This window comes from Cheilinus undulatus, linkage group 9, assembly GCF_018320785.1.
Source record: "Cheilinus undulatus linkage group 9, ASM1832078v1, whole genome shotgun sequence".
NCBI classification, from domain to species: domain Eukaryota; kingdom Metazoa; phylum Chordata; class Actinopteri; order Labriformes; family Labridae; genus Cheilinus; species Cheilinus undulatus.
In genome coordinates, this window is record NC_054873.1 from 13,991,907 (window position 1) to 14,017,812 (window position 25,906).

General features: G+C 38.7%; 2 protein-coding genes across 5 annotated transcripts in view; one reads left to right on the plus strand and one right to left on the minus strand.

The window, feature by feature from the left end:
• The window catches only part of slc6a15 (solute carrier family 6 member 15), a 34,611-nt gene extending 17,630 nt beyond the window's left edge, over positions 1 to 16,981 (plus strand). The window contains exons 6-12 of the mRNA XM_041794694.1: positions 6,323 to 6,433; positions 8,284 to 8,525; positions 8,883 to 9,081; positions 9,957 to 10,149; positions 11,033 to 11,192; positions 12,746 to 12,908; positions 15,673 to 16,981. Coding sequence (XP_041650628.1) covers positions 6,323 to 6,433; positions 8,284 to 8,525; positions 8,883 to 9,081; positions 9,957 to 10,149; positions 11,033 to 11,192; positions 12,746 to 12,908; positions 15,673 to 16,053 — 1,449 coding nt within the window. The 3' untranslated portion in view covers positions 16,054 to 16,981. The remainder of the gene's footprint in view (positions 1 to 6,322; positions 6,434 to 8,283; positions 8,526 to 8,882; positions 9,082 to 9,956; positions 10,150 to 11,032; positions 11,193 to 12,745; positions 12,909 to 15,672) is intronic.
• A 1,882-nt stretch (positions 16,982 to 18,863) lies between these two features.
• The window catches only part of lrrk2 (leucine-rich repeat kinase 2), a 59,338-nt gene continuing 52,295 nt past the window's right edge, over positions 18,864 to 25,906 (minus strand). For all 4 annotated transcript variants that reach the window (XM_041795674.1, XM_041795675.1, XM_041795673.1 and 1 more), the window contains exons 46-52: positions 24,333 to 24,405; positions 24,000 to 24,190; positions 22,483 to 22,632; positions 21,594 to 21,820; positions 20,973 to 21,041; positions 20,743 to 20,883; positions 18,864 to 19,438 (exon numbers count right to left, since the gene is read on the minus strand). In XM_041795674.1, the coding sequence (XP_041651608.1) occupies positions 20,759 to 20,883; positions 20,973 to 21,041; positions 21,594 to 21,820; positions 22,483 to 22,632; positions 24,000 to 24,190; positions 24,333 to 24,405 (835 nt within the window). In that variant the 3' untranslated portion in view covers positions 18,864 to 19,438; positions 20,743 to 20,758. The remainder of the gene's footprint in view (positions 19,439 to 20,742; positions 20,884 to 20,972; positions 21,042 to 21,593; positions 21,821 to 22,482; positions 22,633 to 23,999; positions 24,191 to 24,332; positions 24,406 to 25,906) is intronic.

Genomic DNA, 25,906 nt, shown 5'->3' on the forward strand with positions numbered 1-25,906 from the left:
GTCTACCGTTTGCCTGGCTCTAACCAGTCCTTGCCTTTCACGCCGTGTTCATCACAACAGCTGCAGACAAAACAAGATGGACGCCTTGAACAACAAAGGTGCTTTAATCTCGACCAGTGCCACAGCGGCTGTGCAGAGCTAGACGGTCTCATTTCCCCTGCCAGCCACATGCTGCAGCCTGGCAAGAAATGCCACTGATAACCACAATCACTGTCAAAATCACTATCATCACTGCTGTGCTATCAGAGAGTAAGCACAAAGGATGTTCCAAGTCCTTCTGCTGACAGCATGGACTCAGATGAACTGCAAATACAAAGATATACTGGGTTGAAAAAAAAGAGAAAAGAAGCCACCCAAGCTGCTTGTTAATGGTACAGTTTTAGCCAGATGGTTCTCCTCTGACTACCTGGCATGTCTGGATGGTCTTTTGAGTTGGCCCCCATAGAAATGGGCATGAACTTTCCCTCAAGGGGCCAGCTCCAAGTGTCTTTGAAGTTTAATCAGCACTGTGCGGCACAAAAGAATATTAATGCCCTCACCATCCGTGTTCACAAAAGCCTTTTCCTAAAGAATATCCCTACAGCGATCTGCATTTCTCCCGTTTTTCTTCTTCTTCTTTTTTTGTGCATGGGTGGGCGTGAAAGGGATCAGACCATTTTAGTTACCATGGATATACGCGGTCTTTTGGCTTGGCTTGATTGTCAAGTGTGTCAAAAAGGAGAAGGGGGAGGGAAGCCATTAGAACATGATCAAATCCAAGTGTCTAAAACTTCCCTGACACCATTTAGAGTATCAAAAAGTGAAAAATGATAACTTAAGATATAAAGTAGCTTTAACATTACTGATTCAAGGCATGAAGACAGCCATAAGTCTGTCTGTAATCATGTTAACTTTCTCTATCAAGTCATGAAGATAACAGTACAGTTGACAGAATATGACCTTTGCAAGCAGCACGTTATCTGCCATGACATATAATCTTTCATCCTCCTTTTGATATATAAAAAAAAAGAGGTTACAAAGGAGTAGATATCTGCATAACATACAGAGTAGCAGCTTGTTTGGCTTAGTGCTCACCAAGGCCACAGTGACTGTGTCCTTAAAAAAGGGCTCAGTGCTCACAGGTTTAATCAGAAACAGGCTTACAAGGACTAGAGATAAGAACACAAAACTGCATTTCCATTATGACACTTAACTTAAAATGTTAAGATTTATATCGCTTTAAAAACTATGTGGTGTTCCCGAAAGCATCTAGGACTAAATAATTCTGTGAGAAAAAACTTTGCTATCTTTTCTTTTCTGGAATATATATGAGACGATATGTAAAAATACAGGACGCTATTCCAAATAATGTATGTTCTGTTTAGGGATTGTAAGGGGGACCCACCTCACTTAAGAAAGCCTTGTCACAAACTGCAAACAAATTACAGTATTCATTAAGGATGCTCAAGTTCAGCAATTGGTTAAGTGATTGGCCAGTCAACTTAGCTTTGTAGAGTACTGAGACCTCCAGCAGATGGCAGTGTAACCTGATAAAGTCTCATTCAGTCAACTGACTTTGTTCAACAGAGCAGGCCATGAAGCTCCAAAGGAGCAATGCAACAAGGATCCTACAATAAGAAGAGGGGTCTGGCTGCAGCCAACCACTGGGAGACGCCTCAGTCAGAACAGAAGTCACATTATTTGCCAGTACAACACATTTCCAGTCATAGATTTTTTTTCAGAATTCATCTTTGTTCATTAGCAAGTCTGGCTAATCCAGGATTAATTATGTATTGACCCATTTTAGAAGAAGTTAGATCACATTAACTAGCTAGTGAAGCTAACAGAGCTACACTAGCTATGTAACTATGTAAGCCAAAGTAGCTATTTCAACTTTAGCAACATGAGCTTTAGCAAATGCAGCCTAAGCCAACATTACTACGTAAGTGACATTATAGATATAGATTCGTATATAGATATCATAACTAACATAGCTAAAGCAAACCTAACATAGCAAACGTCGCTCTGTTAACTTTAAATTTAACTACGTTGACAATGTAGCTATGATATCTACGTAGCTTACATAATGTAAGGTAATCTATGGGAATTAATTGACAAGATTATAAGCAGACAAAAAAAATATTGAGCCTATTCAAAAAGGCCAAATAATCTAACACATAAAGGCAATAAAGAACATTTAAGTCCAATAATGTAACTAATATAATTATTTCATAAGGCTGAGAAAACAAATTTCATCCAAAAAAAAGAAAGAAAAACACACATTATTTCAAGCTTCTTCCCAAATTGAAATTTTCTCTCCTAGAAGTTGCACACCATAATGACATTTTATTTACATTTGCCTACTTGTTATTTTAACTGACTGGACATTAAACATACCAGGATCATATAATACATTTCAAAACAGAATGACCATAGTGCTTTACAGACAAAGACACAGAGAAATGCAAATATAGCATACCAACTAAGGATGCACGATATTATCAGTGCGACCATATCGACAGATATTAGCTTAAAGGTCACATATTATGCAAAATACACTTTCAGGCTTTTCTAGCAAAAATATGTGCCCCTGACCTGTCTGCAATTCCCCCAAGAATCAGAAAAATCCATTCTCTCCCCCCTTCTTTTTCTCCACCTTTCAGAAAATGTGTGCTAAAACAAGCTATTCTCAGATTTTCCCCTCATGATGTCACGTGGGGAGTTAGCATCGCCCCCATGTTCAGTTGGTCCTCCCCACTTGAAAGAAAGTTCCACCCTTCTTTCCTGATAGGATCCATGAAGTCACATCCATTTCCTAAGAGGGGGCGGAGTCAGACAGCTCATTAACATTTAAAGCCACAGACACAGGGGTTTTTAGACATACAAAAATCCAATACTGGAGTGTTATTTTCAGCAACAAACTTCACAGGCATGTTTTGTGGGCCTCTGAGACCAATATAAACTTGTCTTAAGGGGGTAAAATATGTGACCTTTAAAAACTGAAGTATCGTATTGCCAGATATCACAATTTTTGCCGATATTTACAACTGTATTTTTGGCTGTAAAAATCTGCTTATATCAGCTGGTAAATATTGGCTGTACAAACAAAAAGTGATTTGAGCTTTAGCCTGGACCAACAACCCTACATCATTTAATCTTCATTTATCATCATTGCATACACTTTTGTGATATGGACCAAAAATTCTTGATTTTGTTCATCCTCAAACTTAAAATTGTGTTTTGAGGACTGAATTTATAGGTCTGAACTACATTTAAATATCGGTATCAGTATTGACCAAAATTGATTTGTAAATATTGGCATACCAGAAATCTGTAAAAATCCATTATCATGCATCCCTAATATAGAAAAAAAATATAAAAGAGGCAGACAATAACACCAAGTAATGTTAACAGAAACGTAAACAAAAGATAGCTTCAGTTATACTGAAGGCTAAGGGAAGAAAGATCATCCGATCAGTCAGGGCATCTCTAGAATTAACATAAAGTGTAAAAGCAGGAGGGGTTGACACATTAAGCAATCAGTATTTTATAAATGTTAAATTGTTACAATCAACAACTATATTCTGCTTTTAAAAGCAGTTAAGATCATTTTCAAACCCGCCCAAAAGTTTGTACATCTCATTTCAAGACAATTTCACTTTCACTATTTTTTTTCTTTTTTAATAAAATGTTTATCTAGACTTTTTAAGAATAATGTGGCTTATCATAAGTTTACTATGGAATTTAGTGAAGAATTTCGACAAATGCTCTGGCTTGAATTTGAGTTTTTTGCACTGTGTTCATCCCTCAGACACTATACATTACAAAAGGACAAAGCTACCTTACTCCATCTCCTCCAGAGCTTCATATGGACCACCATGTTAGAGCCTCTATGTCTCTGAATCACTCTGAACAAGCGTGTGACTCAGCCCTAAACTATCTCAATGCCTGCGCCGAAACCACACCGCCAGTCATGTAAAGCAACGTGTCACAGTTGAGCGTCTGAGTCAGGCCTCTCAGTCTTTAAAGTATTACCTCGTCTGCACAGAGGAGGAGGGGGGAAATGCAGGAGGCCCACTGTCTAATTAGCAAGATAATTGGACAAAGGGTCTCGCACAGGCTCAGCAGCTACACAAGAGAAGGCTGGGGACCCTGCTGAGATCAGTTATACAACTTTTACGCTGCATTAAGTCATCAACACGTGCACATTAACTGTTACTGTCAAAGATGCATGAGGAAAGTTTGAAAATGTGTGCCAAACTTTTCATTCATCTACAGATTGACATTTTATATGACATATACTGTATATGAAAGAAAAAAGATTAACATCCATTGGTTGATCCGCAACCAACCATTATCTTCAGATTTTTGTTAAAAATAAGTGATCTGTAGATTGGAATGATGCTTTTAGTCACTACCACTGAAACAGGTTAATAGTCTGGTTAATACTCTGTTGTCTGCAGCTGAGAGAAACACTGTGTGTGCTGTCATGTACTTACGAAGGCCTAGAGCTCTTCAACTTTTCTGCCACGCCCCCATGTGGAAGAAGGAATATATCACATTCCATCGCTCTCATACAGACAGTCACAAAGACAGCGAAGTTTACAAAATTGTCACTACTAATTTCCCTGCTGATATTCACCACCCCTTTGGATGTGTTGCCCTTTTATTAATTTTATGAATCAGTCATGATCGATACAATTTTTATTTTATTTTTTTTTACAAAAAATGACAAAAACTCTTTAATATCCAAGTGAAAACAGATTTCTACAAAGTAATGTCAATTTAATAAAGATATGTAATGTCAAATAAGTGACTGCATGAATATTCACCCCCTTAAAGTCAGTATTTAATAGATGCCGTCAACACTGTGTCTGTGTGGATAGGTCTCCATCAGGCTTGCTTATCTGGACACTGCAATTTTACTCAATTCTTCTTTGCAAAACTGCTCCAGATCTGTTGGGTTGCACAGGAGGAACAGGAACAGCGCTTTTCAAATTCATCCCTAAATTCTCTTTTAGATTGAGGTCTGGGCTTTAACTCAGCCATTTTAATTTTCTTACTGGAAAATAAATCTTCTCCTATGCTGTAGTTCTCCTGCAAACTGGATAAGATTGTCCTCTGGGATTTTCCTACACATTGCCACATTCATTTTACCTTCAACCTTTACAGGCTTTTAGGAGAAGGCTGCTGAGAAGCATCCCCACAGCATGATGCTGCCCCCACTGTGCTTCACTGTGGGGACGGTGTGTTTGCGGAGATGTTTGGTGTCCACCAAACATAGTGTCTTGTATGATGGCCAAAAAGCACCATTTTGGTCTCATCAGACCAAAGAGCTTGATCATGGAGTCTCCCATGTGCCTTTTGGTGAACTTTAGTCAAGATTTAAAGAGGGAGGACCCAAGCAACAGTTCTCATATGCAGTCTTTCCCTCCCTTACTCCTTCAGGGCAGTCATAGGTGTCTCTTGGTGGCTCTCTTAATAGTCTCCTTCTTGCATGGTCACTCAGTTTTGTAAGGATGGCCTGATCTAGGCAGATTTACACATGTGCCACATTCCTTCCTTGATGATGGATTGAACTGAATTCCAGGGGGGTATTTTTTGTATCAATCTCCTGATCATACTTTCAATAACCTTTCCTCTGAGTTGCTTGTAATGTTCCTTTGTCTTCATGGTGTAATGGTAGCCAGGAAGAATCATCACATTGTACAATTCAGTTGTCGTGATACCTACGTGATGCCTCCTTCTCTGGGAAGTTTTTCTACTGCTCTGTTGAATAAAATTAGAGAAAGTATGTTGTTGACTGAATAAGGCTGACTTTTGGGCTCCTTTACCAGGTTACACTGCCACCTGCAGGAGGTCTCAGTCCACAACAAAGCTACAAAGCTAGGTAGACTAATTGACCGCTAAACCTACCTTCTATTACAAAACATAAAATATGATCTACATTGGTAATGGACAGTCTCACTCATATAGCTGTGAATCTTAGTAGGAAATGCAAACAAATGTGACTTTGACTTAATGCTGTAACTGGCATTTAGCAGAAGCACTAGTTACAGACAGAAAAAATGACTAGAAATAATCAATCTTGATGCTGATGGTCTCAGTAGCTTTTACAGGTTATGAAGAGGTGGTAGTTTTAATATGTCTTTTCATAAGCAGTCAAGAACTCCTCACTGCAGCTTTAAGTTTCACCTTTAATCATTGCTTAGTTACCAAACTTCAGTGTGTCGCATTTAAAGTACAGTTAAGGCGCAATGATCCATGAGAGGTGACCTTTTGGCTGCTGCTGCTATTTATAGCTAGGTGTTGTGTATTAACAGGACGTTTGATTATCTTGCAGGTGATGTACTTCAGCTCCCTGTTCCCGTACGTTGTGTTGATTTGCTTCCTGGTGCGGTCTCTGCTGCTCGAGGGCTCCATGGATGGGATCCGACACATGTTTACACCCAAGGTAACAAACCACTGAATTTCTAATTCAGAGTGAATAGGTTATTTTATTGTGAATCCTTCACATTTGGACACATTAGACTTTGCGCATTCCTAACCAGACAGTCAAATGAAATCCACAGACTGTTGTTTAAAAAAAAAAAAAAAAAAAAAAAAAAAAAAAAGGTGTCTGAACTCAAAATTAAATCCATGCTGTCATTGGTCGGCTTCTTAGCAGTAACAGGCCAATGGCACCTCAGGCTGTGGAATCATATCACCATGGAAACTGCAGGAGTCAAATGAGGTTTTATGTAACCGAGCACCCGAGTAAAGAAGACGCTCACTCACAGCAGAGCGTGTCCGTCTGTCTGCGTCTGCTCCATCTCCATTTTTGACATCGTAGGACTTCAAACGACATGTTCTGCCACCATCTTCTCCTGTGTACTTCAAAGTCCTGCTGCATGTGTGATCTGCTTTGTCTTCCTGCTCTGAACCATTGGAGAGCCTTGTAACTGAAAACGAGCATAAGGAAACTGTCAGGATGCCAGCTGTCGTCTAGAAAGATGCTGCACTGAGAAGCTGCAAGACACAGACTTATATATAAGCATTTACAGATGAACAACCTTAAGGGTGAAAAATTGATAGTAGATTGAAAATAGTCCCTAAAACAACCTAGTATAGCATTTTTCAAAGTGGGCGTTGACTAGAGGAGTCATAACAGTGGAACTTAAGTTGAAATCAACTAATTCCGTTAATTGTGACAATTAGAGTTTAGTATGTCTTTTTAGATAGTATTAATCACTGCATATTGAATTGTAGGTCTTCTTTTAATAGTCCAGTATTTCAATTTAGCAAAATAACAAGCACCACATTAGCACCTGTCCCTCTTCAAATGGAAACATTTCAAAACGTAAAGACCATGAGGTAACAAGACTGAACATGACTCAAGTGAAAAGACAAAAAAGGCATAATAGATGTAATAATGGAATAACACATTTGAGGAAAAGTTAGCTTTAAATATAATTGTTTTTAATTAAGATGGAAATTATAGACTGTATAGAAATAAGACTTAATAGAATTAATAAATATCAGGATTTCTAATTATTAACAGAAATAAGGAAATACAGTATCTCCAGAAGTTACCTGTTAAAGTTTTTGGTGTCTGCCATCATCAAAAAACTTAAGGCAACATTTGGGAAGCCCTGAACTTGCACATAAGTCAGAAATCATGACAATTTGGACTAAAATTAATTAAGAACTTTAATGTTGAACTCTGTTTCTTTCATGATGCAAACCTCTCTGAAAGCTCGGGTGTCAACAGCACGACATTCACAGACTTCAGCAAAAAAAGTGAAGCATTCAGCAAAATTTTAAGGCATTCCAGGGCTGGACAGGGCCCCCAAAATCCTGAAAATGATTTTCCTTTTTAGCTATTAACTAGCCATTTGAACATACTCATCAACTTTGCATATCTTAACCTACAATAGATTGGTTTTATTGGTTTTAAATATCCTCAAGGCGAGAAACATGAAATTGGACCCATCATTTTTATATATTGCTGTATGTGGCCCTCAGTGTAAAAAGTTTGGACGCCCCTGGGGTAGAGTAAAATGAAGTGTATGAATGGCAGTCCTGTAAGGGGCTCCTAAAATTTACTGAAATCAAGAAACTTGTGTTGTTTGCAAAGTGTTTTTCTGTATGATGCATAAAAGGCATAACGAGCCTATAAGACATCAGGGCCTCCTGAAGTTAATGATTATTTTGTTAAATGTTGTGTACTTTAGTGTATATAGTCCCTATGGGAAAGTATTTGTGATCAAATAACCTTAAATGTTGACTTTTTAACCAAGCTAAGTGCCTGTGTCATGCTTTCAGTTGGAGATCATGTTGGAGCCAAAGGTCTGGCGAGAAGCTGCCACCCAGGTTTTCTTCGCCCTGGGCCTCGGCTTTGGCGGCGTCATCGCCTTTTCCAGCTACAACAAGCGGGACAACAACTGCCACTTCGACGCCGTCTTGGTGTCTTTTATCAACTTCTTCACGTCTGTGCTGGCCACCCTGGTGGTGTTCGCTGTGCTTGGCTTTAAAGCCAACATCATGATCAGCAAGTGTGTTGACTTGTGAGTATGAGCTTCTTCTCAAGCTGAGATATTTGTAGACTGCAGCTGTGTTTCCTGTAGAGCTGAAGAGTTTTTGAGAATTCAGGTGTAAAAGAAACTCTGGGTTAAATGTGGCTGTGGCTTTTGAGGGACTTTGATTCTTTAGATATTAGAGCCCAATGGTCTAGGAGAGTTGTTAGGACATTAAGGTACACAAAGTTACATCTTTGTACATGGCTACTCCAAAGGATTTCAAAGTATGACATCCAATCAGCCAACTCAGATAAATCTCCCACTGTTTCTAGCTGAAGTTGCACACATGCAGCATAATAATGTCAAGTTTAACACCATACCTAACAACGTCAACCCTCATTTTAGGAACACTAAAAGGATTGTGTCATTGCTGGGAAATGGCATTGAAGAGAGCCTGATCCCCCACCACATCAACCTCTCTCAGCCCGCCACGGTCAGCAATGAAGACTACGCTGAGATGTTTAAGATCCTCAAAATGGTGGAGGAGAACGACTTTGCTAAACTGGGACTGGACCCCTGCAGCATCGAGGTCGAGCTCAATAAGGTAATCTACATAAAGCTACTGTTGGATTATTTCTTGGTTTGGTAGAGTGATTTCCTGGAGTATTTTCTACAGCTTGTAGTTGCGTAACGTTTGTACAGCTCCCCCACATTTGATGGTCTTCTGGCATGGACCTTGGTCTTCAGTTCACCCCACAGATTTTCAAGTCACGGCTTTGTGCAGGCCAGTCTGTAATGTTCACTTTGGTCTGCAGCAGTTAGTTCTACACCAGCAGCCACATATCTTTTGAGTGATTGTGGTATTGGGAGACAGAGTGTTGGCTTAGACCCAGTATTGTCACTGACTGCATAAGGTTTTCTTTCTAAATCTTCACATATCCGTCCTGGTTCCTTCAACCTTTACAAGGTTCCGAGTTCACACTGACGCATCCCCACAGCATAAAACTTCCTTGCCATGTTTCACGGTGGGGACGGTGTTCTTTGGGTCTCATCTGACCAATGGACATTCTTCCAGTATGAATAATTATTTTCCAGGTCATCCTTAGCATACTTCAGTCTGGCTTGAAGGTGTCACTTCTACAGACGTGGGGTTTTACTTATAGTCTATTCCTGTGCAGAGCTCTAGTGATGGTCTTCTTAAGGGCTACAATTCCTGGCTCATCAAGGTCATTCACAAGTGTCTTGGCAGTTCTGGGGTCTGGGGACATACCTCTCACTAGTTTTCTTTCCAGAGTCTTTGTAATCTTTGTCTTCCCTCCTACATCTGCCAGGCTTGTTCTAGACTGTGTGGCTGACTCTGAATCTCTTGACGATACTTCTCACTCTGGTTCTTGACAGTTGGAAACGCTGTGATAACTTTGTATATCCTTCTCCTGACCATGGGTTATTTACCTCTTCTTCTTCTTTTCTGTCTAACAGGCGGTCCAAGGCACAGGTTTGGCTTTCATTGCCTTCACAGAGGCCATGACCCACTTCCCAGCCTCGCCCTTCTGGTCTGTCATGTTCTTCCTCATGCTGGTTAACCTCGGCCTGGGCAGCATGTTCGGCACCATTGAGGGCATCCTCACACCACTGATAGACACTTTCAAAGTCCGCAAGGAATTTCTTACAGGTTTGAGCTCATATTACTTTTATTTCTTTGTTGAATAATGACTGAAGCCTGCTGAGTTACAATTAAATAGTTTTAACAATTTTCAGTGGGTTGAAGTTTGATATATTTGGCTGATTTGATTCCAAGCCTGCAATCTGAGGGTTTTCTATAAAAGGTTTGAGTGCATATGGATCATAGAGGCCTAAACAAATCTTGAGGGTGTAGATGCACAGAAGCATCATTAGTAAGGTGTCTTGCAAAAGTGGGCGGGATACAGGATTTCATAAGTATCCCTGTATGTTGAATATTGAGGTTTGCGTTCTTAAGCATAATTCCTGGATGTCTTCTGAATCTGAGGCAATATTTACATTGGGAAACGAAAGCCAGTAGCCAGATATTGCAACTTATCCAGACAGTATTTATTATGTAATGCTCTTTTAAATACTTTTCATTAGGGTGATACCAGAATTCTTATGCTGATACAGGCCTTGTAAAGATTGAACGATATTGCTACCTGTTGTAGTACAATGGCGGCAAAAAAATAGAAATTCTAGACATTCCATGAAGTGTAGTTTCTTATTTAAATCACCAACATTACAGGCAAACAAAAGCAAAACCTAATTTAACTCAAATTCTTTGGCAACTTTTCAGAACAAAAACATGACCCATGCCTTGGCGCAATTCAGAAACTGCTGTATCTTTACCTTGAAGAAGCTTTTGGTTAAAACATGACTGAAGATGTGCAGTCGTGAAACATTATTTTTATTTCCACATAAATATAGCTTTGCATGAATTATCTAAATTTTGCCAGTTTCTTTCATAACGTTGGAAGTCTCTCCTGGTATAACTTTATATACAGACTTCACACCACACACTTTCTAATGAACCCGCTCCTCTCCTGCAGTGGGAGTCTGTGTTTTGGCCTTCTCCATTGGTCTCCTGTTTGTTCAGCGCTCAGGGAACTACTTTGTGGCCATGTTTGACGACTACTCAGCTACTTTGCCTCTGCTCATTGTGGTCGTGCTGGAGAACGTCGCAGTTGCTTGGGTTTACGGGATTGACAAGTAAGTACACCATGTTATCACCAGTGTACTGAAAAATTTTGGAATTAATCATTATTTGATGCATTAAACTTGATTTATTTAGAGCACAAACTTTATATGGAATCACAACATTGATGAGTGCACCACAGAGTCATCTGCATACGGCAGATTTTTAAGAATTGCTCATTCAAGCTTAAAAACTTAAAGCAAAAACATTTGACATTAAAACTTGACTTACATTCATAGGATTTACAGGTTAACCACATTATCTTCTGATATTTATGAACATGAAGCATAAAAATCTTAAAGCATAAAAACCTTGACAAAAACTTTATACCCTCAAACATCTTGACTTTTTGAAGCAATTTAACTAGACTTGTCTTTAAAGGCTCGATAAGCTCACTGTGGTTTCATCTGCATATTGGTAAATGTTTGAAGTATTTCATTTTTTGAGGCATAAAAACTTGAAGCATTACATCTTGACATTAAAATTTAAAGCATTAATACATGCCTTATCGTTATGGGATTAATAATTTCACCACACATTATCTGAATATTTCAGATTTTTTAGGAATAACTCATTGGTGTATAAAAACCTAAAGCAAAATGATGTGACTTATGTGAAACATTACAAAATAGATTTACATGGATTTACAATGGATTTACATTTTCAGGATTAATTATCTTTGTAAAATGAATTTCTTAAAATAAGAAAAAAAAATCTTTGAAGCATTAAAACCTAATATGTGTGTATGTGATTAGAAAGTACAACACTATATCATCTGCATATTGACGTTTTTAAATAAAATACTATATTACTTGCATGAAAATAAAGTAAAAGTGTATTATAAGCCTCAAATGGATAGGAATGATCTTTAATGGCAGTTATATTGAAAATAGAAAGAAAAGTTAAGTTTATCTAATCAAGTCTACTTTTGAAACGTGTCAAACTAAGAGGAGAGTTGGCTTTAAATGCTGATTTAAAAAAAAAAAAAAAAAAAAGGTTATAAGTGAAAATCAGCATTCTTAGTTTCCAGCTCAGGTTTGGCTGTTCAACTCGTGTCTGGTTCTACTTTAGGTTCCTGGGAAGGTTTTCTTGCCACTGTAATGTTGCTTCGTGCTGAGCTCATGGTGATAAATGTTGGGTCCTTAAAATAATATATCAAAGAGTATGGTCTAGACCTGCCTTCTTTGTAAAGTATCTTGAGATCACTTTGGTTTCACATTGGCACTATACAAATCAAGACTGATTAATTGATTAGTTTGACATTCTTAGGTTCTGTAATTTTAATGCAATGTTATTTATCTTGATTGACCTTTTATAGCCTTACAGTCTGAACTCATGGCTTGTTATATCTGCTTATACACTACATGCTCTGAATATTACTTAAGGCTCCTATTTTTGGATCCATTGATTTTGTATCTTGTTGAATGAGACAATTACATAAAAGCCATATAAATAGCATACAAAGGCCATCATGGTTAAAAAGCAGAATTATGAAACAATTGTGAATTCTTTACCACAAACATCTGATCTCACCTCTCGCTGTGTCGCTCTGTGTTCTTCCCATTAGATTCTTTGAAGACCTGAAGGACATGCTGGGCTTTACGCCGTACCGTTTCTACTATTACATGTGGAAGTACATCACACCCATCCTGCTGCTGGTCCTCCTGGGCTCCAGCTTCGTCCAACTGACCATGACGCCCCCCAGCTACAGTGCCTGGATACAGGAAGAGGTGAGTAAACGTCTCTGGCTCGTCTCTCCTTGAACCAGGGTTCAATGGAGGTGGAAGCTCTCCCACTTGTTACGAAACCTGGAACAAATACAAAGCAAATTAGTGGGTTCAAAGTGATGACGCAGTGGCTGAAAAAGAGGGGAAAGGCAAAATTTTCACTGATAAACAAATGGACAATAGGATAGGATGAGACTATTCAAGAACATCAAGAGAAGCCAGTCATTTAAAGAGCTTTGGCAAGAATAGCAAAGCCCAACTGGGACAAAATGTGCCTGTATGTCCTTGTTCATTTTTATCCGGTGGGGCTAACACTCACCACACCAAAGCAGCTAATTAAGTTTACCTGCAGCTGTGAGATGAACTTAAACAGGATTGGTGTTATATGGAAATTAATGTCATGTTGACATGAGAGGAAGATTCAGAAATGTCATGGACACAAGACTGGCTGGAGATCTCAAGAGTTTAATTCACAGCTGAGCTGGGTCAGTGACAGAAGCAAAGACAGAGAATGTGCACACTGATGGTCAATTTATGTTCTTGACATTTGATCCATGGAGGCATCCCATGTGATACCTTACAAGTACATTTGTCCAAACACTCTTTCTGGATGCTTGCCCAAATTTAACTTAAACTGTGTTACATGATTCATAGAAGGCCTAATATTCTCACACTAACAATTGGTCATTGTTTATCTTACAGTGTTTTTATTCCAGGAGAATTCAAATAGACACCTAAAGGAAGAGGTCACATCTGGGCAGCAACATTAAATTATTTCCATTTTCATCAGTAATGTTTTTGATTTATCAACCCTGCTTTCAAAAAAAGTTGGGATGCATGTAAAACATCTGCTGTCTCCAATATGGTTGGAAATTGAGTTTTGCTTTTCTGCTGCTCTGACTAAAAACAATGCAAAGATGTTGGGATAGCCCCATGTATGCAGGCGGCCAAAGTTCAGGTCCAGCCTGTGGCTCCATGTCATTCCCCAATCTCTCAGCCCTCTGACTTAATCCAGTGTTCTCCTGTCTGTATAAAGACATGAAATGCCCCCAAATAAAATCTAACATAGTACTAGCATTGGTAAATAGTAACATCAGATCAGCTTAGACTGATGACTGGTGGTCAGAACACAGTCTAGACTTAATTTCTTCAATATTTTCATCTTTGCAGGGATATAACGCTTACACTGTATTGCTTTGATCAGTGACCGTGTTAACTGGTGACTTTCAGCCAACTGTGTTCATAGATGTGGTTGTCACAAAAGGTAGAGAGTCCTTATGAGTAACCCTTTGCTTAGTTTTTTTTTTTAAATTATGCCACAATATCCTTATCAGATATACATTTAATGAAAATCTAAGCTAATACAAACAACTTGACTAAAAGTCAGAACTCTCACTATTTTCAAAATAGAATAATCTGTCCCATCTGGTTTGAGAGACATGTTTGTGTCTGTGTAGTAACAAGAACACAAACACATAATTGTTGATTTATCAGTGGTTTATCAGTTTGTCTTTAAAGCTTTGGGCCGTTGTTGTCTCTGCTTTGACAGTCACACCTCCTCCTCTAGCATATGTGTGCATATTGTGTTATTATAACACCAAGTATATTTCTGGCCTGTCACATCAAGTTTGTGTATAATATTGCTCTTGATAGATAAGTACATGCTGACTGTTTTGCTAATGTTAAAATACTTTGATACTGCAGAATGTTTGGAAGCAGCTTTAGCATGGGTGCAATAACTGTGTCATCTGCATACATGCTGAATGTGTAGCTTTGTGCGGATAAGGGACAGATCATTAATGTACTGTTGAAATAAAATTGGTCCCAGGATTGATCCCTGCAGAACTCCAATGTCACAGTCAACAATACATGTTAAACATCCTTTTTTAAACTATTTTTTCTGACTAAATTTGCACAAAGAAAAATAAAAAATGTGTATTGCAGTTTCTACAAGCCCATACTGCTAATCAATCCTGTAGTCTACAACAAGATTATTATAGTTAACCAAGCTAACAAAAATGTAAAAATCATTTAAGTTAACAGAAGCTAAAAAAAACAAGGCTTTATAACTTTATTGTGTGCTTGTAAAATTAACAAAATCTCCTTGGTTTTATTCTGGGACAGCAGTATACTGACTGACATGAACAACCAAGTCTGGGGTTGGCCTGATTTGAAGAGTACAAATTTAAATAAATAAAACGTGGAGTGCATGTCCCATATCACTGACAAAATTAACACTAAAATAAACAAAATCTAAACTAAAATAAAGCATTTTACACAATAAAAACTAAACTCACAAACCAGCGTTGAAAACTAATAAGGCTAACCTAAAATTCCAAACAGAAAGAAAAAACACTATTAAAAACAACACTATTTTTTATCTTGGTCTGCAACCTTTCTTCAATTTTATTAGAGAAAAGCAGAAAAAAACACCTACCTGCATGAATGAAACTGCAACTTGCAACCTGTTCAGCATATTTTCATAAAACAATACAGGAGACGACTTTTCCTGAAGACATACAAAGTGACTTTGCACCAAATTCCAAATATTTGAATCCTTCTTAAGTGGGCTTTTGTTCAGGCAGTCCCTTACTGAGTAGACTGATCACAAGATGTAGAAGAAGTACATCCTGGCGGGCTAAAAACCCTGCTTTATTCCGTTGTTGGCCTGCATTCTTGCCATTTAAACTCTTGATCATCTGCACTAGAAAATGAATAAATTACTTCACAACATTTGAAATCAGTTGATGTTTACTTTGTCCTCCAGGCCAAGGAGCAGACCCTACGTTTCCCTGTGTGGGGCATCGTGGTCTGCATCTCCCTGGTGGTGATGGCCATCATGCCCGTGCCCGTGGTCTTCGGCCTGCGCTACTTTAACATCATTGACGAGAACACTAGCGGCCTCTCCACTGTCTCCTACAAGAAGGGCCGCATCATCAAGGAGAGCGCCCGGCCGGGAGAGGACGATGACACCAGCCTGATCCAAGGCAAGTCGCCCAGCGAGGCACCCTCGCCCATGCCTGGGAACAGCATCTACCGCAAGCAGAGCAACGGCACTGCTCCGGATGCTGACACCGCCCCAAATGGCCGTTACGGTATTGGTTACTTGATGGCCGACATGCCGGATATGCCCGAGTCGGACTTATAGACTGACTGTAAAGTAAGCCCTGCCCGGTCATACCGGCTGGCCCTCCCTCCCCTCCACCCCTCCGCGTGCGTTTAGTTGGCTGTTATGTCGATGTATATTTCACTTGTACTGTATATTCCTTGTAGATACCGTAGCTGCTATCTTATTTGTCATCTCTGAACCTTAGCTGACAGTCTGCAGTAAAAAAAAAGAAAGTGTGGGAATAAATGTCATCCTTGTCTTACCCTTGCTTGAATGTGTCCCAAACTCTCCTCTAGCTCCTTCTCCCTCTAGCTTTTGCTCCCTCATCTTTGCAGATAAAAGAAAAAAATGTAAGCAATAAGGTGGACACACCACCAGGCCTACTTGAACAAAAAATCTGCAAAGGAGACAGCAAATAAGAAGGTGAAAGGGGTTAGACGTGAGAACTGGGACTGACCCTGTGTCTATGGGCAGTGTAAATCATGCCAACCTCTAATCCTGCTGTAAAATGTTTTTGTGTACATTATGACTAACCAACTACTGGCCAACAAGTACTGAGAGTATTAGCAGTGTAGCCGGTCCGGATAGCGTAACCATGCAAGAGAGATGAGTCCAAGCAGCAAGAGGAAGGCCTTTGAAACCACTCCCATGATTGTCTGCGATAAAGTGTGCCTAAGTAATTTATATTTGTTTATAGAATACATGACAGATGTTGTATATTTAAGGTATTCTGTAAATACAATATAAATATTATAAATATATTTATCTTGATAGTTTGGATATCAGAACATCATGTTTATAAGGTTCAGAGGTACTGCAAATCCTTAACTCTCGTGTCTTTGTTTTTTACTAATGTGCTGTCAATGTTTGAGGACTGAGTCCTCCATGTAAATATTTTTTTTTCCATGAAATGGCTTCAAATGCAATGTCTTTTTTTCCCATCAAGATTAAAGATCAAATATGGTCCAGACCCTGAAATCATCTGTTTCATCATTTTTCCTGTGAATAATTGTCCTTGCATTTTTTTAACACTATAGAAATCCTGAAGTGAATTATACAAAACAAAATAAGAACGATTCAGTCATAAACAAAATAAAATAATTAATATAAGGAAATGTACATTGATCTACAGGGGTAGTTTTATACATTTGGAGGCCCCAGGAATAAAGCAATGGGCCTCATTCACCAAGTGTTCTTAAAAGAAAATTATTCTTAAAACAGATAGAGGTATAAAGATTCTGACATTTACATTTAAGTCCTTTAACACAGCACCCAACACCTACTTAAACAATTACGACCATATTTTGGAAATTATTCAATCATAACCAGTGGTGTAGTGCAGGTTGTACTCAGGTATATACACACTTTTTTGTCACCACAGAGAATGCCTGCTTTAAAATGAAGAGTATACCCACATGGATAGAGTATATAAATTAAGAGTACCCCCACTTCTGCATACACCACTATACCACTGATCATAACAGTGTTTTTAATGATGAATGTTGCAGTTTGGACCATAAATAGAGGAAAACATGAATGAACATAGAAAAAGGACAAAGCAAACATGTTTGAAAGTGCATCATTTTAGAAAGACATGCATGCATACATTTTACTCTGCTCAATTTTCCTCATGGAAAAAAAATGTATGGATGCCCTGTATGTCTACACATCTTTAAAGACCATTGCAATATTTTTTCCTGGCACCCATTCGTGACCCCCTAGAAAGGAACTTTGTGACCCACTTATAGATCCCAGCCCACCAACTGAGAACCACTGCTATGTGTTTTTTTTTTTTTTTTGATTTGTTCTTAGCAAAGTATGAAATCTAAGATAAAGGAGCACTTTTACAAAGATTTCGTGCTGACATGATAATGAAGAGAGAAAGTTTGCACTTATCTTCATTCAAATATGCCAGATTAACAAAGATAATGAGACATAATTACACTTTAATTATATCTAGCTGCATTTTAATCAACTCTGCAATTTTAAATTGATAGTGGGGCAATCAAATGGTTAAAATTTTTAATTGATTTTCATTTTAGGATTTCTGTGTTAATCCTGATTAATGTGACCTTTTGTCACATTTTGAAATTCCACTATTCGGCAATAAAAAACCTGCTTCTGTTACATTTTATTTTTTTCATACAGTCTTAAACTAAGGGTAACTGACTTCCTGTTTTGGGTACAGGTCTGCTTTTATTCTAAAATAAAATAATGAACTTCAGGCAGTTCTAAGATTATAATATGAACTTTACCATAAAAAAGGAACTTGTTATGGGTCAAAAAGGAAATAATGGAGTAGTAAAAAGGTAAATGTTTGACGTGCAGATGACTTCTGACTTGTTTACTAAGCTGTCTTTGAGGGTTTTTTAAGTGAAATGAGACATTAAAGAGCAGTGGTGGACTTACTTTACGTAACTGTGGCTGCAGGGAGACGCTGCAGTGGCTTTACCAAAATGTGCTAAAAGCAATGATGAAGCATGTAATTAGTTCCAATTCAAACCCTTCAATGCACTAAATATGGACCTAATTAAATCACAAGTAATGCATTATTGCTGATGATGCTTTTTATGCCTTTTTGGAACCTTGTTTACATGCTTAATACTGAATACTAAATATTGAATTATTAAAATAAGTTGATGCTTACCTCACATTGTATACAGACCTTTGCCACATGCCTTGAAATCCCCAGCCTACCTTTAGTCGTGGTAAAACCACCTCTGTTGACCAGAACAAAGGAGATACATGTAGATACAATTTTAGGATAAATTTATGTGGTTCACTCCAACAAAATTACACGTATTTTTATCCTTCTTGCACTTTACTATCAGCAAATAAAAAAGAACACATTCACAGAACGTATAATAATGTTTACTCACCATCTTTTCATCTTTAAAAAACACTTCACATAAAAACAGTGTACAAAGCAGGCAGCATTGGAGAAATCCTGTATTTGATTGTGAAGCAAATGTAAGCTCAAGTAAACACAGATGAGAATAAATAATCAAATATATAATTAAAAATAATTCAGCTTTGGCTTTCTTTACAGTTCCTGTTTGTTTTCTCTGTTAAAGTACGCGTAAACAAACATTCATCAGGAGTCAGAGGTCTTTGTGAACATCTGCACTGCTCACACACAAATTAGACCATCTGTGTCCCTTTTACTGAAATGTCTCTTCATATTAAACAGTCCTCATTTAGTGTATCACAGCACATTGTTTCAGAAATGTGCCTCTTCAGGAAGAGAACATGAAAATCTTGAAATTCTTTCGGCTGTCTCATTGCAATGTGCTCCACTCATTGTCCTTCAGCATCAGTGCAAAAGAAAAGTTCATATGGCTGTTAGAAAGCGAGGTACACGTCCCCTTCACTGTGAACCGCTGACACTTCATCCACCTGAGCTGATCCCTTTTAGATGATGTGTCTGCAAAAAAAATACAGAAATGTTTGTTTATTAAACCCACACTCTATTTCTGTTTCTAACTACCATTATAAATCAGTGTAATTTTAAAAATAAATCAAATTAGAACCAAAAGTAAGGATATTTTGTGACAATTCTTATTGGTAAAAATCTTATACCATTGAAAGTCTGTTTCTGTTTTAAATGGTGCCACATTTGTAAGGAACATGCATTCATGGGATGAGCAGCAGAGCTGAGTATGAGGGTTGCCATCATGCAAAATGTGCCAAAATCTTCACTGTCTGGCACCTGACTGTCAGCGCCTGTGAGCATGGGCCCCATTTGACTGATCTGGACAGGGCCTGTGCGATAAGGCAACCTGAAGCTGGTGTTCAAAACCAAGTTGCAGCATTGTTTGGAGAGAGCTCTAGAACATCTCCAAACTGAAGGCCAAGGTATAACAGGATGACAGAGACAGGCCGTGAAGTGGGCGTCCCAAGAAGAGTAAATCTCCAGTCCAGTCTTGTAGGGCTGTATGACAGCCCTTTCCCGACAGGCCTGTTTACGCTTGTGTCACTGGAAACTGAACATGAGCAGGAACGTTATGTTTAGTGATGAAGTTTGGAAGAAGAATTTTGGCACAACCAGTGCCACAACAATCTCTTCCAAGAGTTGGTGACTCTACCAAACTGAGCGATCAGAGAAGAAGGGCCTTAATAAGAGAGGTGACCAACAATTATGGAGGCCACTGTGCTCTTGGGAACCTTTAGTGCAGCAGAATTGTATTTTTGCAGACTTCTCCAGATATGTGCCTTGCAACAATCCTGTCTCTGAGCTCTGCAGGCAGTTCCTTTGACCTCTGCTGTGAGGCCTTCTATAGAGAGGCGTGTGGCTTTCCAAATCATGTCCAATCAACTTAATTTACCACAGATGGACTCCAATCAAGGAGTAGAAACACCCACAGAAATGTGGGGAACCTGAGCTAAATTAAGGTGTTTTTGCAAAGGATCTGAATACTTATGAAATTTGATATTTTAGTCTTTGATTTTTGAAAAATTTGCAAAAAAATACAAAATTCTGTACCTAATATCAAATCTTATACTGAAAGGCACAGTGAAGTTTGACGGTTGATTGTAGGAGTAAATTACTGACATCTTTCCAACTTTGCTTAGAAATACTGTGAAGAGAACTGTGGAACCATACCCCTTTGCCACTTCAACACTTCCCATATCCCTCTTAGCACAAACTGCTGGCTTCATTCAAGGTGCTTTATAGTAAACATTTTAAGATATCATACATTCTACATACATAATACAAAGACTACATACATTGATGCGTGTGGGCTCAGTCAGGATGCAGCTGTTCTCTCATTTTGGCAGCGATCTGCTCTCTCTTCTCGCAGTGTTTTTTCAGGTCTCTGACCTCCATCGGCAGCGTGCTGTTCCACACCATCAGCACCGACTCCTCGTCTGAGACCACAGACAAAGTCACACGTGAGACCAACGTGGAGACGCCAACAGAGCCAGATGTGGGACAAATAATAAACCATCAGACTCACCAAACTGATTCCTGTCCTGTGGGAGTCTTCGGCCCAGAACCAGCACCACATTCTTCCAGTTTAGGGTTTCTGTTTATGAGAAAAATATTTGTTATAACTGCTGATATCAATCATTGTCAGTTCATTCAGATACACTAATCAACATTAGGATGATGACATAGAATAGAAAGCATGAAATAGTCTAATGGAGTGGCAAACTCTGAGGGGTTGTTTCCAAACTACAGTGCATTTTAAAGCTGTGACATTTATCCCCCTTTGACTTTACCCCCCACACCTGATGAAAGAAAAAGAATTACACAGCTTTAATACTCAGTGATTCAGTTTCTTTCCTTTTGGTTTATTCAAAATACTTCTTATCTTGTTTCTCTCTGAATTTCAAATACCTATGAATACACACTCCTTGGCCATCTGATTAGGTAAACCTGTTCAGCAGCTGTGCATTGATGATTGAACTTTAAATCGGATGCCTGTTGAATGGTCTTAAATAGATTTACACAGGTTTCATCAAAACAAGAATGCCTTTCCCTTCCAACTACATAATATCATATTCAAGGGCCATGCAGATGTAGCATAATGATGGACTCATACATCTACGTAAATTATCAAAATTTAAGGGCCCACCTATAAGTGCAGAAGCGATGCAGCGGATAGAATTGCAGCTGGGGCTGATGACCTGCAGGGTCTGATGTTTGGAGAGCTCCAGCAGCAGCAGGTGGCCCCCTCTAGTGCCGATCCAGAGAGTTGCAGCGCTCTGCACCAGCAGGGCTTTCACTCTGGCCCAGGAGGGAGTCGCCTCAGTGGGCAGCTCGGCCTCGTTGCCCTGCCTGCCTCTGCAAACAGAGTCGTGTCTGCAGAGAGAGGAGGCAGTGAGACTGAAGCTGAATCATAGGAAAAACTCTCAAATCTCCAAAATGTCACACTCTGCAGGGCTGTGAGACTTTAATTACTGGCTGACATGTTAATAGTTAACTGACATTTTAAGAGCTCACAGCTGTGTTCATGCTGACTGATATTTTAATATCATCTATTAGTCAAACACTGCCACATCTTTAAACCTTTGACTGATGGTAAAAAACATGTCTGCCTTTACCCCCATGGAGATAACCACCTGAATATTTGTATACTTAAGAGGGATTTGATTTTTTAAAATGTCAAACATACAAATAAAACAATTCCAATGTGTTAATCTTAAACTATTCTTTTTCTAAATGTAAATAAAAATGCATCAATAGAGGAACTTTAAAGATTTAAGTCCATGCTGAACTGCTGAGCAACCTTTTTAGCTGGATCAGCAAAATTACAAAGAGCTGGTGTACTCTACTCAAAAACTCTGTTAAAGTCAGTGCTAATTCAAATGTGTCAGAAATCCTAGTGCTGAAATGCCTTCCTTTCCTTCACCTGCTGCAGAATAATCATGCCAAAATTCATCTTGGCTAGACAGATCAGAGCCACTGAATCCTGATCAAATATACATATAATTTATTTCTGTGTGCGTGTTTCAGTGTTTTACCTGATGATCTGGGCACAGTCAATGCAGTCCACCATCCTCTCACTCCTCTTTTCCCAAACTTCAACAGTCGATGCCCCGGCTTTGCTCAGGTAAATGTTTTTATCCACAACCATTCGAGACACAGAAGATTCACTGCTCAGAGATCGCTGCCTGAAGGGGACACACAGAAATTAAAACAACCAAAATATTCAACCAATAATGCTTATAACAATCAAGTCATTTTTTTACCCATAAAAATATTTCCCCCTTGGATGTTTAACCCTTTTATTCGACAGCTGCCGAGAAGCATTCCCACAGCATGATGCTGCCTCCACTGTGCTTCACAGTGGGGATGGTGTGTTTGTGGTGATGGTTGATGTCAGCAAAACTTGGCATCTTTTCTCATGGCCAAAAAGCAACATTTCAGGCTCAGCAGACCAAAGAACTTTGTTCCACTTCACCATGAAGTCTACCACATGCCTTTGGCAAACTCTAGTCAAGGTTTATTTTATGTTTTATTCAATGGTGGCTTTCTCTTTGCCACTCACCCATAAAGCTTTGACTGGTGAAGCACCTGGGCAACAGCTGTTGTATGCAGAGTCTCTCCAAACTCAGCTGCTGAAGCTTGTAACTCCGTCAGAGTAGTCATGGGTGTCTTCGTGGCTTCTGTCACTAGTCTTCTCTAGCATGCCCCCATCAGCTTGTGAGGATGGCCTGATCTAGGCAGATTTACACATGTGCCATATTCTTATATTTCTTGATTATGGATTTAACAGATTTTTTTTTGTAACCATTCCCTGACTTACACTTTTCAATAAGCATTTTCTCTGAGTTCCCTTTAGTGTTCTTTTGTCTTCATGGTGTAATGGTAGCCATGAATGCTGATTAACCAGAGACTGGACCTTCCAGACACAGGTGTTGTTATACCACAATCACTTAAGACACATTCACTACACTCAGGTGATCCCTATTCCACTAATTAATAGACTACTAGCAGCAATTGGCAGGACCTCTGTTGAATTACATCAGTCACATTAAAGGAGTGAATATTTATGCTATTTATTTGCTATTTATTAATTGACTTTATAGAAATCTGTTTTCATTTTGACATTAAAGAGGGGTTTTTTGTCATTTTTGTCAAAAAGCCCAATCATATTGACCATGATTGATTTATAAAATAAATGAAAGGGTTAAACATCCAAGGGGGTGAATACCTCTTCAGGCACCACATTGTCTCTAAACCACAAAGCATCTTCAAGTGCAAATACCCTCTATTTGTTTTATTTATTTATTTTTTTTTATTTAGGTGGGACAGTGGATAGTGTAGAAATTTGGGAGAGCACAGGTCAGACTTAAACCCTTGGACATACAGGGCTCAACCTTCTTTAAGGGTTCACTAAATAAAAATGTTTATTTGTTAGATCCACCCAGCTCAACGTGTAGGATAAAAAGCTATTTCAAACCAAACTCTGCCCTTTTCAACACTATTAATTTCATCCACATGCTGCTTTCTATTTTCCTAATTTTCATGGACTCACTGGGAGATGAGGTTTGGTCTTGTGTCGATGGCCTTGCAGACGTCATAGTCGGCTGTGAAGGAGAGGATTTTGGTTCCACAGCCGGCCCACACGCATCTGCTGTCCAGTGAATGCACTGACTGGCCCAGACACATGACGGGCGTGTTGACATTTCCCACAGTGACAGTTTTAACTGGCTGCCCATTCGCCTGCTGGAAGGAGGAACAAGAAGAGTGTGGATAGAGAATCTCTTCCTTTTAAAGTTTGGGAACATATCTAAACGTAGTGCCAGGATAATCTCATACATTATACATCATACATTAAAAAAACAGGATCTTTAATCTTTGTATTTACCTTGAGAACTGAGTCTTCATAGATAGTAAGAATTCCATCAGCTGTCCCAACCAACAAGTAATTCTTCCTCTGACTAACAGAAAGAACAACATTAAAGACCCTTTTTTATATTAATAAATACTGTACTATCATTGAGCACTATTATCTTTGCAAAGATCAAAAGTACAAATGTTTCAGAAAATGTAAAAACTAGTCAAAATAATGAGAACACATTGATTTAATTGGACCTTTTCTTATCATTCATTTTAAGTCATTCACATGAAATCAAACATCTAGAAAGACAAAAATCAATTAAGCAAAGCATTATGTTTCTATAATTGAAATCTCTTGAGCAGAGGGTTACTTAACAAAATAAATCCTGTGATTGCCATTTGTATTTTAATTGTATACATAAAAAGTCCATTTATAAAGTGCTTCTCAAAACACGTTAGGAGATGCTGTACAAAACAGACGAAGAATAAAAAACACAATAACGTCAGAATGAAACAAGAAACCTTATTAAATAGCAAATCGTAAGAACAACTACTGACTGGTGGTTATAGATGCACCTACTGAAAATTAGGGTCTACACCGATCCGGATGTTTAGCATAACAATTTAGCTGATGTCGATGCTGACATCAGTTTTTTTTCATTACAACTTTTGGTGTAAGACTCCTAGTATGCCAACATTTTCTCTCACATTTGACCATGAAAACAGATCAGAGTTTTTGTAACTGCTCACTTTTTCTGCCCAGTAAGAAATTTCTAGTTCAACACAGCAGCTAGATATGTCAGATGCCAAGACAACAACAACAGATAAATACTGATAACTTATCTGTTCAAGCCCCATCATTTGGGGGCGATATTAAACTGATGCATTGGTGCATCTCTACTGGGGGTTTCATGTCTCTGTGAGGTATACAACTGTTATTATGCAGTCAAAGTTCAGTGGTAGGTGAAGAAGAAGGACTGAGGCAGTATTTGTGGCAGTGTTATTCTTGGAAATCTTATACTCAAGGGATGAGCATAAGGTTGAAAGACTTTGACCTTTTACCTCAAAAATGACTAAAATCCTTGAGTCAGAGGGGACATTAGTGGATGTATGGATGGATGCACCAGGGATGCATGCATGGATGGATGCATGAATAGATAGATGGATGAAGGAATAGATGGATGCATGGATGGATGGATGGATGGATAAATGGATGGATAAATGGATTGATGCCTCGATGGATGGATGCATGGATGGATAGATAAATGGATTGATGCCTGGATGCACCAGGTATGCCTGCATGGATGGATACTTGGATTGATGGATGGATGCGTGGATGGATGAATGGATGGATGGATGGATGGATGGATGGATGGATGGATGCATGCATGAATAGATGCACCAGGTGTGCATGCATGGATGCATGGATGGATGCATAGATGAGGGATGAATACATGGCCAGATAACGGACAAATGTAATGTTTCAGGCTTAGCTATCACGGTTGCAGAGGCATAATAAATAAAGACTGACCAGCTTCAGACAGTGGCTGAATAAAAATATAGAAGAGGGACATGTAAAAAGAATTAAAAACAATGGCTGGA